The sequence below is a fragment of the Leptosomus discolor genome, chromosome 1 (genome assembly GCF_034619465.1).
Source record: "Leptosomus discolor isolate bLepDis1 chromosome 1, bLepDis1.hap2, whole genome shotgun sequence".
Lineage (NCBI taxonomy): Eukaryota > Metazoa > Chordata > Aves > Leptosomiformes > Leptosomidae > Leptosomus > Leptosomus discolor.
In genome coordinates, this window is record NC_141391.1 from 202,966,639 (window position 1) to 202,981,436 (window position 14,798).

The 14,798-nt window shown below is 40.5% G+C and overlaps 1 protein-coding gene across 4 annotated transcripts; it reads right to left on the reverse strand.

Annotated features, from left to right (window-relative positions):
* Nucleotides 1–349: 349 nt before the first annotated feature.
* DLD (dihydrolipoamide dehydrogenase) lies at nucleotides 350–14,782 on the reverse strand. Of its 4 annotated transcripts, XM_086474026.1 has the most exons (15): nucleotides 14,743–14,782; nucleotides 13,631–13,706; nucleotides 13,067–13,069; nucleotides 12,745–12,824; nucleotides 9,560–9,628; nucleotides 7,770–7,839; nucleotides 7,277–7,377; nucleotides 6,808–6,951; nucleotides 6,546–6,647; nucleotides 5,268–5,458; nucleotides 3,740–3,910; nucleotides 3,144–3,333; nucleotides 2,614–2,751; nucleotides 1,110–1,199; nucleotides 350–1,015 (listed from the first exon to the last, which is right to left on the reverse strand). In XM_086474026.1, the coding sequence occupies exons 1-15, from the start codon at nucleotides 14,779–14,781 to the stop codon at nucleotides 950–952; spliced, it is 1,530 nt and encodes a 509-aa protein (XP_086330152.1). In that variant the 5' UTR covers nucleotide 14,782; the 3' UTR covers nucleotides 350–949. The 4 variants fall into 4 exon arrangements, with proteins under 4 accessions (XP_086330152.1, XP_086330145.1, XP_086330159.1 ...); XM_086474019.1 differs by lacking the exon at nucleotides 13,067–13,069; XM_086474033.1 differs by lacking the exons at nucleotides 9,560–9,628; nucleotides 13,067–13,069.
* Between the last annotated feature and the right edge of the window lie 16 nt (nucleotides 14,783–14,798).

Sequence of the window (14,798 nt, forward strand, 5' to 3'; positions counted from 1 at the left end):
CCACATTAAATATTTATTAAGCTCTCTTGCTACAGAAAGAGAGCACGAAACAGACAACAGAGAAGAAAGTATGTCTTAACTGTGTGGGAGCTGACACTGCAGCCCTTATGTGTGGAAGGTGCAGAATAACCCTCACGTCATAGCACTTAACAGCAAGTGCTGCTTCACTACCCAGTTTTAGCATTTCTAGTTTGAAAAAGTTGGACAATGGAAGCTCTAAAACCAAAAAAGATTAAGTAGCAGTAAGATTAATTTTTCTTCAATCTTTCATTTCTCCATCAGCACTTGCTTTTTCCCTGATGAGTTTTCAATATGAAAACACGACATGTGGAGAATCACACACACAGAGTAATTTCCTCTTTAAAAAGTCAAGACAGTTTTAATTGATTTATATGAGCCCCTCTTCTCCCAACATCCTAATGCTACTAGGTCAAAACAAGTTTTGGTACGTAAAGAACTTGTATGTAAGAAGTAGGTTAAATACTAACGTTAATCCTTTCAGAAGGAAACACATTTTTGTGCGGAAGTGACAGTGGCATTTTAAGTGCCAGTGGTATTGTTAAGTACCAGCATTCAACTGGTTTAGTTTATCACTACTTCAAATAAGAAAACACCAGGTATGCTGGACACTTACCCAGAGTTTTGACCAGCACACCTGGTAATCCCGTGCAGCAGTGAAATGTTTGGTTTTGAAAAAGAGAAGAGTTCTGTCAGCTGTTTTTCTGCAACATTCATTCATCATGTAAATAAACATGTAGTTTTAAGTATTTAATTTACAGAGACTGGATAATTCCACTTGTTCCAAACTCTACTTGTTTAAATATCTGATGTTTAAAATGAAGAGATTCACTTCATTCAGTCCCAAAATGCTCAGACTCGGCCTTCCACAAGGGCCCACAGTCCATTTTCAGAGATGTACTATACACATACAAATATCTGCTCTTTCATTTTAGAAGTTGATAGCTTTGCCAAAAGATGCTGCTAGGTTTGCTTCCCTGAAGGCTTCTGACACTGTCTGTAAAGAGCAAACACAAAAAGGGACAAGTCACTAACAGTCACATGTCAGTGTAACCCTGGTGTTCAACAGTCTGTTTAGAGAATAAACTTACTGGATGGGCATGGCAGACTCTGGCTACATCCTCACATGATGCTCCATATTCCATAGCAAGGGCAGCTTCATTAACCATTTCACCAGCACCCTGTAATTTAATGGTATTTCTAATTAGGACAATCTTTATGCAGTTGTCCAGGTTCTCCTGAACCAGTAACAGTTTGTAAATAAGCATCTTTTGCTAAAAAAGAAAACTTATAATACAAGTACATCATCTATGTGGTGACTGGGTCCAGCCTAGCACAAATCTAAACATAACGACAGCATTTGTTCTCTCGTTACTGAGGGTTGTGCAGTACCTGGGCATTTTTCCACTACAAGGTACTGGCCAGGTCATACCCACATCGTCAAAGTTACAGTATACGTTGTCACTGCTGAAACCTCCCCAAAACTTCAGTGCCCTCCTGGAAAGTTAAATGGCTAACTAGCTAAACAAAAGCATGTTACTACATCTGCACCCTCATTTTTATTTGTTTTATTTATGCGTATTTACTCAGAGAACATTTGAGGAGTCAGAAATAGTGAAGCCTCCTGTTACATTTTTAGCACTCATTAAGATTTTCCCCCAGCCCTTTCCCAATAAAGAAAATGAGTCTGTCTCACACCAATAAACCCAAGCTGTGCTTCCTTTAAGGCATGTTGATTTTTAAATGACTGGCATTGTGAAAGAAAGTAACTACCATGAAGTCTTATTGTGTATTCCTATCAGAAATAACGAGAATCGGATTCACAAACAAAGCCTATCCATTGGTGTTGACAGTATATCCATTCAAAGGAATATAAATATCCTTTCCAGGAAAACAGAGAGCAGTTTCAGTGTATAAAGCTTGCTTTAAGAGGAAGATGCATGGAAGTGTTTCTGCATACATCTTTAGAAGAAAAAAAAAAAAGATTATTTAAGGCTAAGAAACAAAACAGAGGGAGATTAGGGTCTAACTTTTGACCGTGCAGGACAGCAGAAAATGATACTTTTCCCAGATAGCATTTTCTGATTTCTCATCTTTACAAAGGACTTTTAATCAAAGTTCCAGAAGTTACTGACCCCAGACTTGGTGACTGTAGCATAAGGTTACCAGCTTTGCTGAAGTGTGAAGTTCAGAGAGGGGGAAAAAAGAAAATGCCAATGAAAAAGCCACAGTCTGTTCAGCTCCCTCAACTTCCAGAATTTGAGTCAACAACTTCTGCTGTTCTCTCGAGTATTTGGCAATATTCAAAAACGAAACCCAACTGGTCAGAGAAACCTATTAACCCAGCAATTCTAGGGAAAAAAGCCAAACCAACCAACAAAACAATGCTGGGTCTAACACCGAAGTAACAGAAAAGCAGGAAGGCGGGCAGGGCTGCAGAAGAGAACAGTAAATACAAATGACTATAGTAGACTCAAATCTTCCTTCTTCTTACAAGCACCACTCTTCCCAACGCGACAACTACTTTGCAACTGTGCCACGCTCACCAAAAGACCCCTACGAGGCCAAGGCAGCAGCACAATTTACAATACTTACTGCGCCCAAAATGTGAGCCCCCAACATCCTGTCGGTTGATTTCTGACTAAGTATCTTCACCATGCCATCCGTGTCAGCATTTGTCTTTGCTCTGCTGTTCGCAGCAAAGGGAAATTTCCCAATTTTGTATTCTATACCCTACAAAACAGATACGTGTTATGGAGTTAACAACCAATGAGAACGATGGAACCATCCAGACAATTTGGTAAGTACAAGAATAGAAGCAATACAAAAATAGAAGACACACAGAGCAATGTGTAAGAACAGCCACCAAAAGGGGTATAAGGGGGTATTAAAAAAAGATTAATTAGCAAATGAACGATATTAACTTCACAGAACAGAAGTCATTAAAGAGAACCATGATCGCTGGGAGGGCAGCATGCAGGAGGGAATCACGCAATCACACACCCACCCCAAGCAATAAATTCAGATGCAGAAATTCTCCTGGAAAAAGCAGCTGAACTACAAGACAACACCACCACACCCAAGGCGGAAAAAGAGTTTTGTTTGAAAAGAAAAACGAACAGTACCTCTTCTTTCAGCTGTTCTTCCGATTTGCCAACCCAGGCCACTTCAGGGTGAGTGTATATCACGGAGGGTACGCAGTTATAGTCAATGTGAACTGCTCCCCCAGCCATCCCTTCCACACACAGAATGCCTTCATCCTCAGCTTTGTGGGCCAGCATAGGTCCAGCAACTACATCACCAATAGCATAGATGCTATCAGACCAATGAAACAGAATAAGACACTGTTTAAAAACATCCTAGCACACCTAGGCTACCTTACATAATAGTTTGAAACATGTTACTGAAAACTCTAATCAAAACAGATTAAAATACTAAATTTCAAAAGAAATACATAGTATAAAAGAGCAGTTTCCACAGAATGGTCACACTCCAAGAAGTACCAGGGACATGAAATACCACAGTGACTTTTAAATTACGAAACTTCAAAAGCTGACTAAAAATCTTTAGTTCTTGAAATAAACAGAAATTTTGAGTTTTCCTTTCAGAAAAGAAAGCTATATCCTACAATCAAAAACAAAAAGAAATGCTTTAGTAGGTTAAAGTTTTAAAAATTAGAGTTCTGCTTAAAAAAAGTAAAAAAATATTTAGTCTTACTTACTTTGGAATTTTGGTTTGGAATCTGTTATTGACTGGGATTCTCCCCCTCTTATCGAGTTCAATTCCAATATCCTCCAGACCTAGATTTTTTGTAAAAGGACGTCTACCGATGCAAACCAGGAGCACATCGCAAGTTATTACTTCTGCCTTGCCACCAGCAGCAGCTTCAACACTACAGAAAAATAAGTAGCAAAAATGCTAAGCTGTAAACTTTCAGCATTATTATTTCTCTGACTAGTAACTAACATGATCCAGATGGCGACCTACTGCCTGGATCTGGCATCCAATACACTTGCATTCAGCCTGCCTCACGCTTCTTCCTTGCAAGACTTGAGGAGTACAAGAGGGAGGAAGGGACAGTAATTCTTACTACAGTTGTCAACATCTCTTAGATGCAGCAATTGAAGGTATACATCCACTAACAAGTAGCATGACCCGACAGGATCAGATCTGTACAGCAAAGTAACTGTTGCTGAGCACTCAATATCCAAACTATATCTATTTTGCGATGGGGTAGGGCCAGGTGTTCTGAGGAAGCTTTCTTCTGGCCCGAGAACCGAGGGCCTGTCAGCTGCATCCCTCAAGCGCATCTCTGTGTCTAACTGCACCCAGAACAAGTTCGGTTCATGTGCTCGGAAAGCGCAAGACCCGAAGCACGGAAGTGAGGAGAAGCAGGAAGTGTTTCAAAAGCATACTCCTGAACCAAAAATGAAACTCTGAATGTAGAACAGACTGCATGAGAGGTCACACCAGCATCGGCGTGGTGTGTAAAGAAGCCCGAATCCAGGACCTTTACAGTGGTGGAAGGCAGACTATCCCAAGCTAAGGCAATACAGCAAATACAGGTCACCATATTAAGATTCCAGTGAAAAAATATTTAAGCTTACTCTTGTTAAGTAACATCAAGCATTTCCTTAAAACTCAAACTACAGTTTCTGCATAGAGGATACATTAACAAGAGAAAGAACAGAAGTAGTGAATACATATGGATTTTTTACAAAGCAAATTTGCTTTATATGTTTCTATATTAGCTGTTCACTGTAAGTCTTCAAAGGGCTTGAGTGTGGCCATTAAAAGACACTCTGGGGTTGTTTCATTTCTTTCTGCTCAAAAGCAATAAAATCTCGGCCACACTTACTTTGAGACAAGAGGAGGTATGGACAAAATAACCCTTCCAGTAAGCAGCCAAGAATTAATGGCGTGAAAATAACTGTATGAGAATAATGATACTTATGTGAATTATACCAGAAGCAAAGATCCTCCCTGAAAAGAATGATTTAGTGTTCTGTTTTGATTACCGATCTCACTAACAACACTGGTTTTATAGGAGCACACCTTCAACTCAAGTCAATGGAACATCTCCCGATACAACACAGGATAGAAATTAAATTTCACTAAAGAATTAAATTTCATCCTAAATCCACTTTTTCCTGTTTAATAAATAGTATCAGACTATTTTTAAATAGGTTTGATGGATTGGGAAGAAGAATATATATGGCATTCCTTTAGTTTCAATGTTAAACACTTACGCTACATCAATTTTTCCATCTGATTTCTTGGTAGCACCAGTAACTTTGGTGTTCAGTTTAAACTTAAGTCCCTGTTTCTGAAGAATACGTTGGAAGTTTTTAGAGATCTCCATGTCAATTCCCATTCCACCAACATGGCCCATGAACTCAACAGCTGTCACATCTGCACCGAGGCGCTGCCAAACTGAACCCTGCAGTCACAACAATGTCAGTAAGAAAGTTTTTGAAAAGCAAACTTAATTTCTTTAATATTTACCACAGACTGTAAACTTTTCAAAAGCAGGACAACACATAACAACAAACGGACCAGTTTTTACAGATGTTACAATGTAGAATAAAACAAGTCAAACTTTACCCAGCCTTTCCACAAAAAAAAAAAAATATATTTATCACTGCTTGTTTGCATACCCAAAACTTCAGTGACTGAAGGTATGTTTTAGGTTATAAGTATAGAAAAATTCAAAATCAGAGAATCTGAATGTAGCTCAGAAAACCCAAGGGAAATTGCTTGTGGTGTTCCAATACCACTACAAATTAAATCAAAACAATACCACATTAAGGAAATTTTATGCAATAAAATGGAACCACTGCTCCTCTGTATGTATTTATAACCATTGAAACTATCATCAGCTTCACCAACAAAACCGACAGACACCCTATTTACCTGCAGTTACCCACAATGCATCCAACACAGAACTTCACTTTGTTTACTCTTTCCCTGCTTAATGGTCAGCAGGCCAAGGAACCAAGCAGTTGCAAGACCAGCAAATACACATTCTTTTTGAACCACACAGGTATGAGGCAAAAGGACTCAGACCAAGATGAACTACAAAGTCTCCACTCCTTTGGTTATTAGATAGAACGTGTACAATCATATCGCCTAAAAATTTATTTGGATTAACTGCTACACACAAGAGTTTATCCTGGCTTAAAATGAACTTCCCTTAAAAAAGGAAGTTCTCCCATCTATACATAGAGCAGGTACAAACCTCAGTGAAAGTTAACCCCTCAAAAAATCCACTATGTGTGAGGCCCTGTATGTTCCTCTCTCATTTCTCTGCTTAGCTAACCAGCTGCAGGCATACTGATCCTACAAACACCTGTCCCAGCTCTTCTGGTAGAAAAGGGAGCTAGCAGGCTATGATGTCTGAACTATTTCATTACAACTCACTCAACCAACTATCTGTTAAATCACAGCAACACAATCAAAGATAACACAAAAAATAACAGCCTGTTCCTTTATAAATTAAAGACCAAGTGGTTTAAGAATCCTCTCACCAGTTCCACACCAATGACTCCTGCACCAATGACAACCATCTTTTCAGGAACTTTCTTCAGCGACAGTGCACCAGTGGACGACACAATATTATCTTCGTCAATCTAATGACAAAGAAACCCACAAAGGGAGGTTTACAATCTCTTTTATACAGTATATGTAAAACACACAGAAGGCGAAGTGCAGCCAGATGCAAAAAATTACACATTAAATTACATGGATATAACATTCAAAAAAAGCACCATTAAGATTTCAAATACGTACAGTAATTCCAGGGAAGGGAGCAACTTCTGAGCCTGTGGCTATAAGTATGTTCTTTGTATTGATGACTTGTGTACTGCCATCTTCTTTGGTTGCCGTGACTTGGTTTTTGCCAGTTATTTTTCCAAACCCAGATACATGCACAACCTTTAGTAATCAGAACACAGTAAATTCAAATTCAAATTACTTACAGAAGTTATGCTACATTTAATCTGAATCTCAATAATGATTTAGAGAAGCTGCTAACACATACCTTTGCATCACCATCTGGTACAAATCAAAGTGATTGTATACTATTCTTTTAAATAGATTAAGAATGAAGGAACTGTTGATTTAAAAACTTCCTAGAAGATTCTGCCCTTGCCAAGTCAGTCAAATTCATTTATGTGGCAAGAACACGAAAATGTAAAAAGCAAGAAATTCAGAGCAGAAAAAAATCATGGATATACCTCAATATAAAATCCAAACTAACCTTGTTTTGTTTGAATAAATGGGCAATTCCACCTGTTAAGGCCTTCACTGCACCACTCTTCTGTTCCATCATCTTCTCCAGATTCAAACGGATTCCGGTAACTAAGGTTAAGAAAAAACAACACCTCTTCTATCAAGAATCGCAGTGTTTTTATTTAAAGGAGCTAACCTAAACACAGTTAACAGCTCTCACACAGTAAGATGTGTTGAATGGCCCTACTAAATGCTGAAGGTTACATTCACCAGCTGCTATGTTATTGAATTACAGCAGTATTACACTTTTCAAATATACCTTATCTATCGCCGATTCAGGGTTCAAGGAGCAGGTACATGTCCCTAGCCCTCCAACTGACAGATACAGGATAGCATTTATAACTCTAATTTTAAAGTTTTCTGACCAGAAACTATAGTAGTCAGATTTGAATGATTAAATTTGCTTATTGATGGAAACCATTTACGTTAACAGGCACTGAGTAGTTGCTCTTCACACTCACTTTCAATTCCTCTATTGGCAAAATCTTTTCCATGGGCCAGGTGATACAGATGTGAGTTGTTCAGCAAGGCCTAAAATACACACACAGAAATGTGAATTGGGACATACATTCACAACTGAATTAATTATTAATTATATTATCAGGAAAAAAAATAAATCTGATGTTATTTGCCAAACATTCTCAGTATTAAGGAAAAGTCCGACACAGATGTACTTAAAAAAGTGTGTTTCAAACACAGAAATTGCACACGCTAACTCTTATTGAAGTGCTTTATAAAAAGTTACATATTTAAGAAAAATAGAAAACACCTATCCTTTTTGCTCATTTCACCAGTGAAACTGGAAATGACTCCATGGGGAGTAAAAAAAAAAAATAGGAACAGACTAAGAGGAAAGATAGATGATTCTGACTGACAGGAAAATTTCCTTATTACCTCAGACAAGAGATTACTTGTCAACAAAAGAGGAGGCAGAAAAACTAGATGAGGAAAATCTACACTGAAATCTCTGTTAAAATTTTAGCCTGTGCAGACACATGAGAGTTCAATTTCATAGTCGAGTAGTTGTGCTAAAGTTACTACAACTGTGAAGCTAGTTGAGCTGAAGCTAGATGGCTTAGAGCTAGCTCAGGGCACGGGACATTCAAAATTCAAAGCTGATCGACACCTCACTTTTGAGTTTTGCCTCAGTATATTCCGAACTTCAGCCTGAAAAGTTTAGGAAAATTAATATATCATTTAAAAACCTTATTCATACTGTATTTTCTCTTACCATGCTAATGGAAGCTCTCTGAGCAAACAGATTAGAAGCAGCAATACAGTTAGGAGGGAGCTTGGTAAGAACGTCTGTTACTACAGCCGTTACAAACCTGGCATTACCCGTGTCTTCCTTCACCTGCTGGGTGCTAATGAGGCAGACTCCTCTCACCCAGCAATAGCACTGTTCTTACAAGGCCCCAGTTCTGAAATTACTTAAAACTGGATTGACAACATCAAATATCAGGTTCTTCCAAACTTCTTATTTCTCCTTTCTTCCAGAGCGCCTGCCTTGGACTCTCCCTTTTCTCTCCCCGCCTGCACAACTCCACACAAGCACTACCAGCCCGACCCTTCAGGCCAACTTTTGGGGCTGGTGTGAATACTAATTTAGTGTAGAGGAGTATTTCAAGAGCTAATCAACTAGGCTCTTTCTACAGCCAATGGAGAGAGACAGGTCTCTTCAGAGCACGGTGCATCCAACCAAAACCAGAGTTCATAATTTTTTCAGGGATGCCTCTCTCCCTCCAAGTTAGATTTACTTTCTCTACCTCTGGTGACACAGTTCAGCATTCCTTTAACATAAGAACATCATCTTGGGCAAAACTACAGGTTTATTTTGAACAAACTGATATGAGGTGACCAACCACGTGGTACAAGAGGCAGAACCCCCTGCAATAGTTAAGGTAGACTTCAAGAAATACAACCATCTAAAACAGTCACTGTTACTGGTTACAACACAGACTCAACAGCTCAGAGTAAGAGGATACATCTGTATGTACCTCTGGTTTTCATCCTCTCTCTCATCTGGGAAAGCCCACAAAACAGAGTTTGCAAACAAAACATTTCTATTGAGCAAATAAAGTTTTAACCTTCTGTGTTACTTATATTTATTTGGATCCTCAGCTCATTTGGATTATGATTTCAATTTTTAAAGAAAGTCCATCAATCTTGAGAAACTCCCTAATCTCCTTCCAAGTGATGCATATAGTATCTGTTTTTTTTAATGAAGTTAGGACAAACTACGTACACTTACCTTGGAAGGAATACATCCAACATTCAAACAGGTTCCACCTAATGTTTCATTTTTTTCTACACAGACAGTCTGAGGAAAAAGAATAGGGGGGAAAAGAGGTTTTTAACAATACAAGGCCACCATTTCCTTACAAGATATCTCACAAATTAGAATTGATGACAAAGACCAGGCATTTATCTAGTAACTCCTCCTCTACAAGTGTCTCATTGGTTTTTTTCCTAGATTAATTTTGTGGATCAGATTTCCCCTACCTCATTTTTTTTCTTAACTCAAAACCCACAAATGGCTCTTTGCAACAAAATTCTCTATCAGAAGAGTCACATTCCCTATCGCACCATTTGTACTCTCATACAAGTTTAAGTGCTGTTCTTCTACTTCAAAAATCCACAAAATGGCCTCAAATACAATACTCAGTTCTGTGAAAGATGTTCCCTTTACAATTAAAAAACCCCAACATTCTGCAAAAAGCAAAATATGTAAATCATGCAAAAGATTCCTAAAAACAAGTAATCACAAGTAAACAACAGATAAATGAAACAGCATAAATGAAACAGCACAGGTAGAAACTGCATGAAGTAATCTTTTCTTTAAAGAAAACAAAACAGAACAAAACCCCAAACCACAAACAACTTTTCCCTCTCTAAGCACGCTGTCCTGCAAGACCCAGTGCTACAGAGTTGTGCAATACCTATAAAGACAGAAAAAATTAAAATTAAGTGAAGCGAAACCAAGCAGAAATAAAGCAAATACCAACAGGGATGGGAAATATTTCATGTCTTTCTCATCAACTTGCCAACAACAAACTGTGCAAAGGAAAAAAAAAAAATTCAAGTAAAAAGAGATCACTTGGAGGGGGAAGGGAGTATCATAAACCTTTTTTATAGAAGCAGAAGAATTGGCAACTACTCCTTTGCATGGTGCACACATGTTCAAAATAATACTTCCTTGGTTTATATTCTAAGAGCTCCAGTCTGCTAAGAAGTGATGGCCCAGGTGAAAGCTTTTCGTCATTTCTTTAAATTCCTGCTTTTGTGCTAAAGTAGAGGTGATGGCAACATGAAGAGCAGAATTTACCACATCAAATCACAGAAACACACTGAGACATCCTGGTCCCCTATCTATTCTTCTGCCTGTTTTAAGGACATGAATGCATGAAAAATGATCCAAGGGCTTTAAAAGCCGCACTATGTACCAAACAGCGCCAAAGTTTGTTTGATCTTTACCTCATAAGGAGGTTCTGCCTCATCCACTTTACATTAACTTCACCAACAAGGCCAAAGCAAAACTGTTGAAAAGCCAATGCCCAGAGAACATTGTTGGCAATACCGTGGGGTGCTGTGGTGCTGACACAAGGACTTAACGCCCGTGCTAGCAGACATAGCACTAAAGTTGAAGGTTAAGGTTCAGTAATGCAGTTCAGCACATGCAGGTTCTCCCATGGGTGGGGTAACTATAGAATCTATTTTTTGGCCCATCTCACTAGAAGATCTCCTTACATTTCTCAAGAACAACATAAACATGTGAAGCAGTATAACAAAAATATTTTTGCTATGATGAAAGAATCCAAGGCACTTTTTAACTTCCTTGTACATGGCATCCTGTTGTTAGTCACAGATATGAAGGACCTGAGGACAGCATCGCTCCAAGAAAAGCGGCATACAGCCACAAAACCCAGCTTTAGAATAAACAAGCATGAACTTACATGGCCAAAGGCCTCAATCTCAATTAAAACCTGTAGCACTGAGCATCTTTTTTCCCCAGGTACTAATAGCTCAGTAACAATATACATCTAAAAGCAGGATTATTTATTAAGACAAAAAAAAAGTCACAAACATGGATAAAGACAACTCAATTATCTGCACTAGGTCACAGGCAGAGGTAAAACTTCTTAACAGAATCTCAAACATTTCTATTTTGGCCCAGTTACACATTAGAAGGCTGAAAGACACCCAACGAGAGATCACTGAAACCCAGTTGTGGGAGTAATGACCAATGAGGGACAACGTGTTCCTGTGTGACCTACTCTAGGTGGCCCTGCTCTGCAGGTGGGTTGGACTAGATCTTTCAAGGTCCCTTCCAACCCCTGACATTCTGCGATTCTGTGAACACTCAGAATTACAGAGAAGTTTAAGGGACCTCCTCTGCAGGCCATCTAGTCAAACCTCCTGCTCCAAATACAGTCAACATCAGAGATGTATCAGTGGCTCAGGGTCCTGTACAGCCAAGTTCTGAAAACATCCAAGGATGAAGACTACACGCTATCTGGGCCCCCAGGTCCAGTGCTTCACTGGAACTCCATTCATCAACAGGAGCTTCTGTCCTTACCAGGTGGTCTAATCAACTCATTCTTGTCATGAAGTCCAGCTGCCATAATTCAGAAGCCAGCAGGAACATGCTCAAGGCTGCTAGCACCGCCTTCTCAGATTACAAAATGATTAAGAGAAGACTAATGCAATGCCAAGAGAGTAAGTTGGTCTCATATTAAGGAGTGAAGGTAAAAAAATATCCTGCTGAAGTCACACTCTTTATTTTCTTAAGTTCAGAAAATCTGAAATATGTTATGCACGTGCAACTCTCAGAATACTCAAATGACACATCATCAGTACACATCAGGTAAAAGTTGCCACTTTCAAAGGGCATTCAAAGACAACAGACAGAACAGAGCTGAAAATACAAAAATGTAAATTAGATACTATAGTATTTCTACAGACATATTTTCACCTCTGAAATTCTCACACAGCAATGGCATTCCTGTACTCATACTCAAAAAGCACACCACTTGAATACTGCTTTTTCCTCTTTTGAGTTCCCTCAGCTTGTTCTTCAGGACAGTAGCCTTTTTGTCACTGTCTTTTTTTTCCCTTTGTTGGGAGAAAAATCCCTTCCTAACACTCATTTCCCACCTTCCCTTCCACAAGAGTATAAGCCCACCTCAATTATCACTTCGGATCAAAAGCAAGCTGTCCTGAGCAGCTTTGTCAGTAGGAAGGCTACAGACAGTAATACCTTCACACCTCCATTTCACTCGCTCTATAATCTGGGTAAGCAAAGTAAAGAACTGTTACCGACATGTCAACAGCATCTGGTGCCCAAGATGTGACAGAAAAATTTCAGGTTTTCAGTATCACACAAATACCTTTCAAGTTCATCTGTATGAATATTCTGCTACCTGAGTGAGGTCTCACCTTAAATCCAAGCTGAGCTGCTTTGATAGCAGCAACATACCCTCCAGGACCAGAGCCAATAACTGTGACATCGGCATCAACTGAAACAGAGAATATTTGAGTTATTTTTGTTTCAGCAATTAAAATTGTACTGCAGGAATACCGGTTTATCATTTCTGAAATAATTCGTATTTGAAAATATTTTTTAAAAAAGCAAAATAGCCATTAAATATTATGCAACTTAATAACACAGGTTTAAATAAGTAAAGTACACCTCACATCTGAAAGTAACTTTCTGCATGAGGGGAAGGGTTGTGTGGAGGTATTCACTATGCAATAAAACCAGCTAGTCTTAAATTTTACAGGGAAAATAATGTAAAAAGAAATGAAGAAACTGAATTCTGTCTGACCCATCAGTCTTGCTATAGAACCTTTAAGAACTTAACCCAAAACATCTGGATAATTTATTGCATTTTTCCAACGTAGCTTCTATTGATGTTTAGTGCAAAGGATAAATACTTACTGAATGCCATAAACCCAGCAGTTTATAAAGGAGAAAACATGGTGGAAATAGATAACTATGCAACCTCTATTGATTAGGAACACAGCAGAAGCTATGAACTTTGTACCTAATTGAGATCTTATAACCACAATCTCCTTTGGAATATTAATTACCATCACTGTTCTTAGGTTATATAAAGTTCAACTTCTATTTATAGCTTTAGCTTGATATCAAATAAGGCAAATAAGCCATTACTTTTCATCTAACTCTCCATGCTGACATGGATTCCACTGTCACCTGGAAGACTGATTTCTGAGTCTGAATCACTGCTTTGGTTTTTGCAGGGTTTTTTTGGGAGGGCTGGGTTGGTTTTTTAGTCCAAAGAAATTCTTCACATTTAATTACCTTGATCAGCATAGGTCCTTTGTGACACTGCACAAACTCCCTGGAGACCATGATGAATTCGATCAAAATGGCTTCTCTAGAAAGGGAAAAAACGTTAAGTTTTAACAGTTGAAGCCTACCCTTGAAGAAAAATAAGCATTCAACCACACAAAGACGAATTCAACCACACAGCTGCAATCACCAGCTAACCAAAACAGGGACAACATGACTGAAGCAGACACGGAGGGCACTGACTGGAACAAGACGTAGAAGTCACTCCGACATTTACCTGCTCTGCAACCGCAGCCGATCATTACGCTTGTTTTCATGTCAGCCGCACTTAACCCTGCCTCTAACTATGCAAACTTTCAACCCTTCATATGGGGCTCTCAAACCACTTAATGACATAAATTAGACACCCACAGGAATTTACGAAGAGCCGTCTTGTTCCATAACCATGCCTTTCAGCCACTTTCGGTGAACAGGCAACACGTGAGGCGGTTCTGGAGGGCAAGGTTTTTCAATTGCGACGGGACAAGCACAGCACAGTTGCTACAAGCATCCCAGGGGCCGATCATCCTGCAAGCGGAGTAGAGGATGCTCCTCAAAGTATCTCCGAAGGTGCCCCGAAGGCGGGAGGCGACCCCTTTCACCGCCGGCGGTTTCACGGCCACAGAGGAACCCGCCCTCGCTCCCGACTCCGCCCGGCCGCTCCCTCCGGCTGAAGCCTCCGGCGGGCCGCGGCACCCCTCCTCCGCTCTCGGGAGCACCAGCAAACCACACGGCAGCAGGGACGAGAGCCCGAGCCCACCCCTCCTGAGGCGAGGCCAAACCGCGGGCACCGCGCCACCTCAGCCGAGCCGAGGCCGCGCTGGGCGCGGAGCGACTCCCCTTCCCTGCGAAAAGGGCGAAAGCGGAGAAGGGAGGGAAGCGCCGCCAAGCCCCGCGCCCGCCCCAGGGCGCCTGCTCCGGCTCCGCCCGCCCTCACGCCCGCTCCCGGCGAGGCGGGGGGGGGGGGGAGCGTGAGGAAAGCCCAGGCCCGAGCCCCTAAGCGCAGCGCGGTACGGCACGGCGCGGCACGGCTCAGCGCCCTCCGCCCGCCCCGCGGCAGCGCCGCCCCTGCCCCGCCGTACCCGAGCGAGCGCGCAGGACACGCGCCCCCAGCGCTGCATGGCCGCCTCTCGCGCCC

Coding starts and splice junctions, on each gene's coding strand:
- DLD (XM_086474026.1), bottom strand. CDS start 14,781: ATGCAGCGCTGGGGGCGCGTGTCCTGCGCGCTCGCTCGG. Junction 13,707..14,742: donor TGTCCTGCGCGCTCGCTCGG/GTACGGCGGGGC, acceptor TTCCCTTTCTAG/AGAAGCCATTTTGATCGAAT. Junction 6,952..7,276: donor ATTTATTCAAACAAAACAAG/GTTAGTTTGGAT, acceptor TGATTACTAAAG/GTTGTGCATGTATCTGGGTT.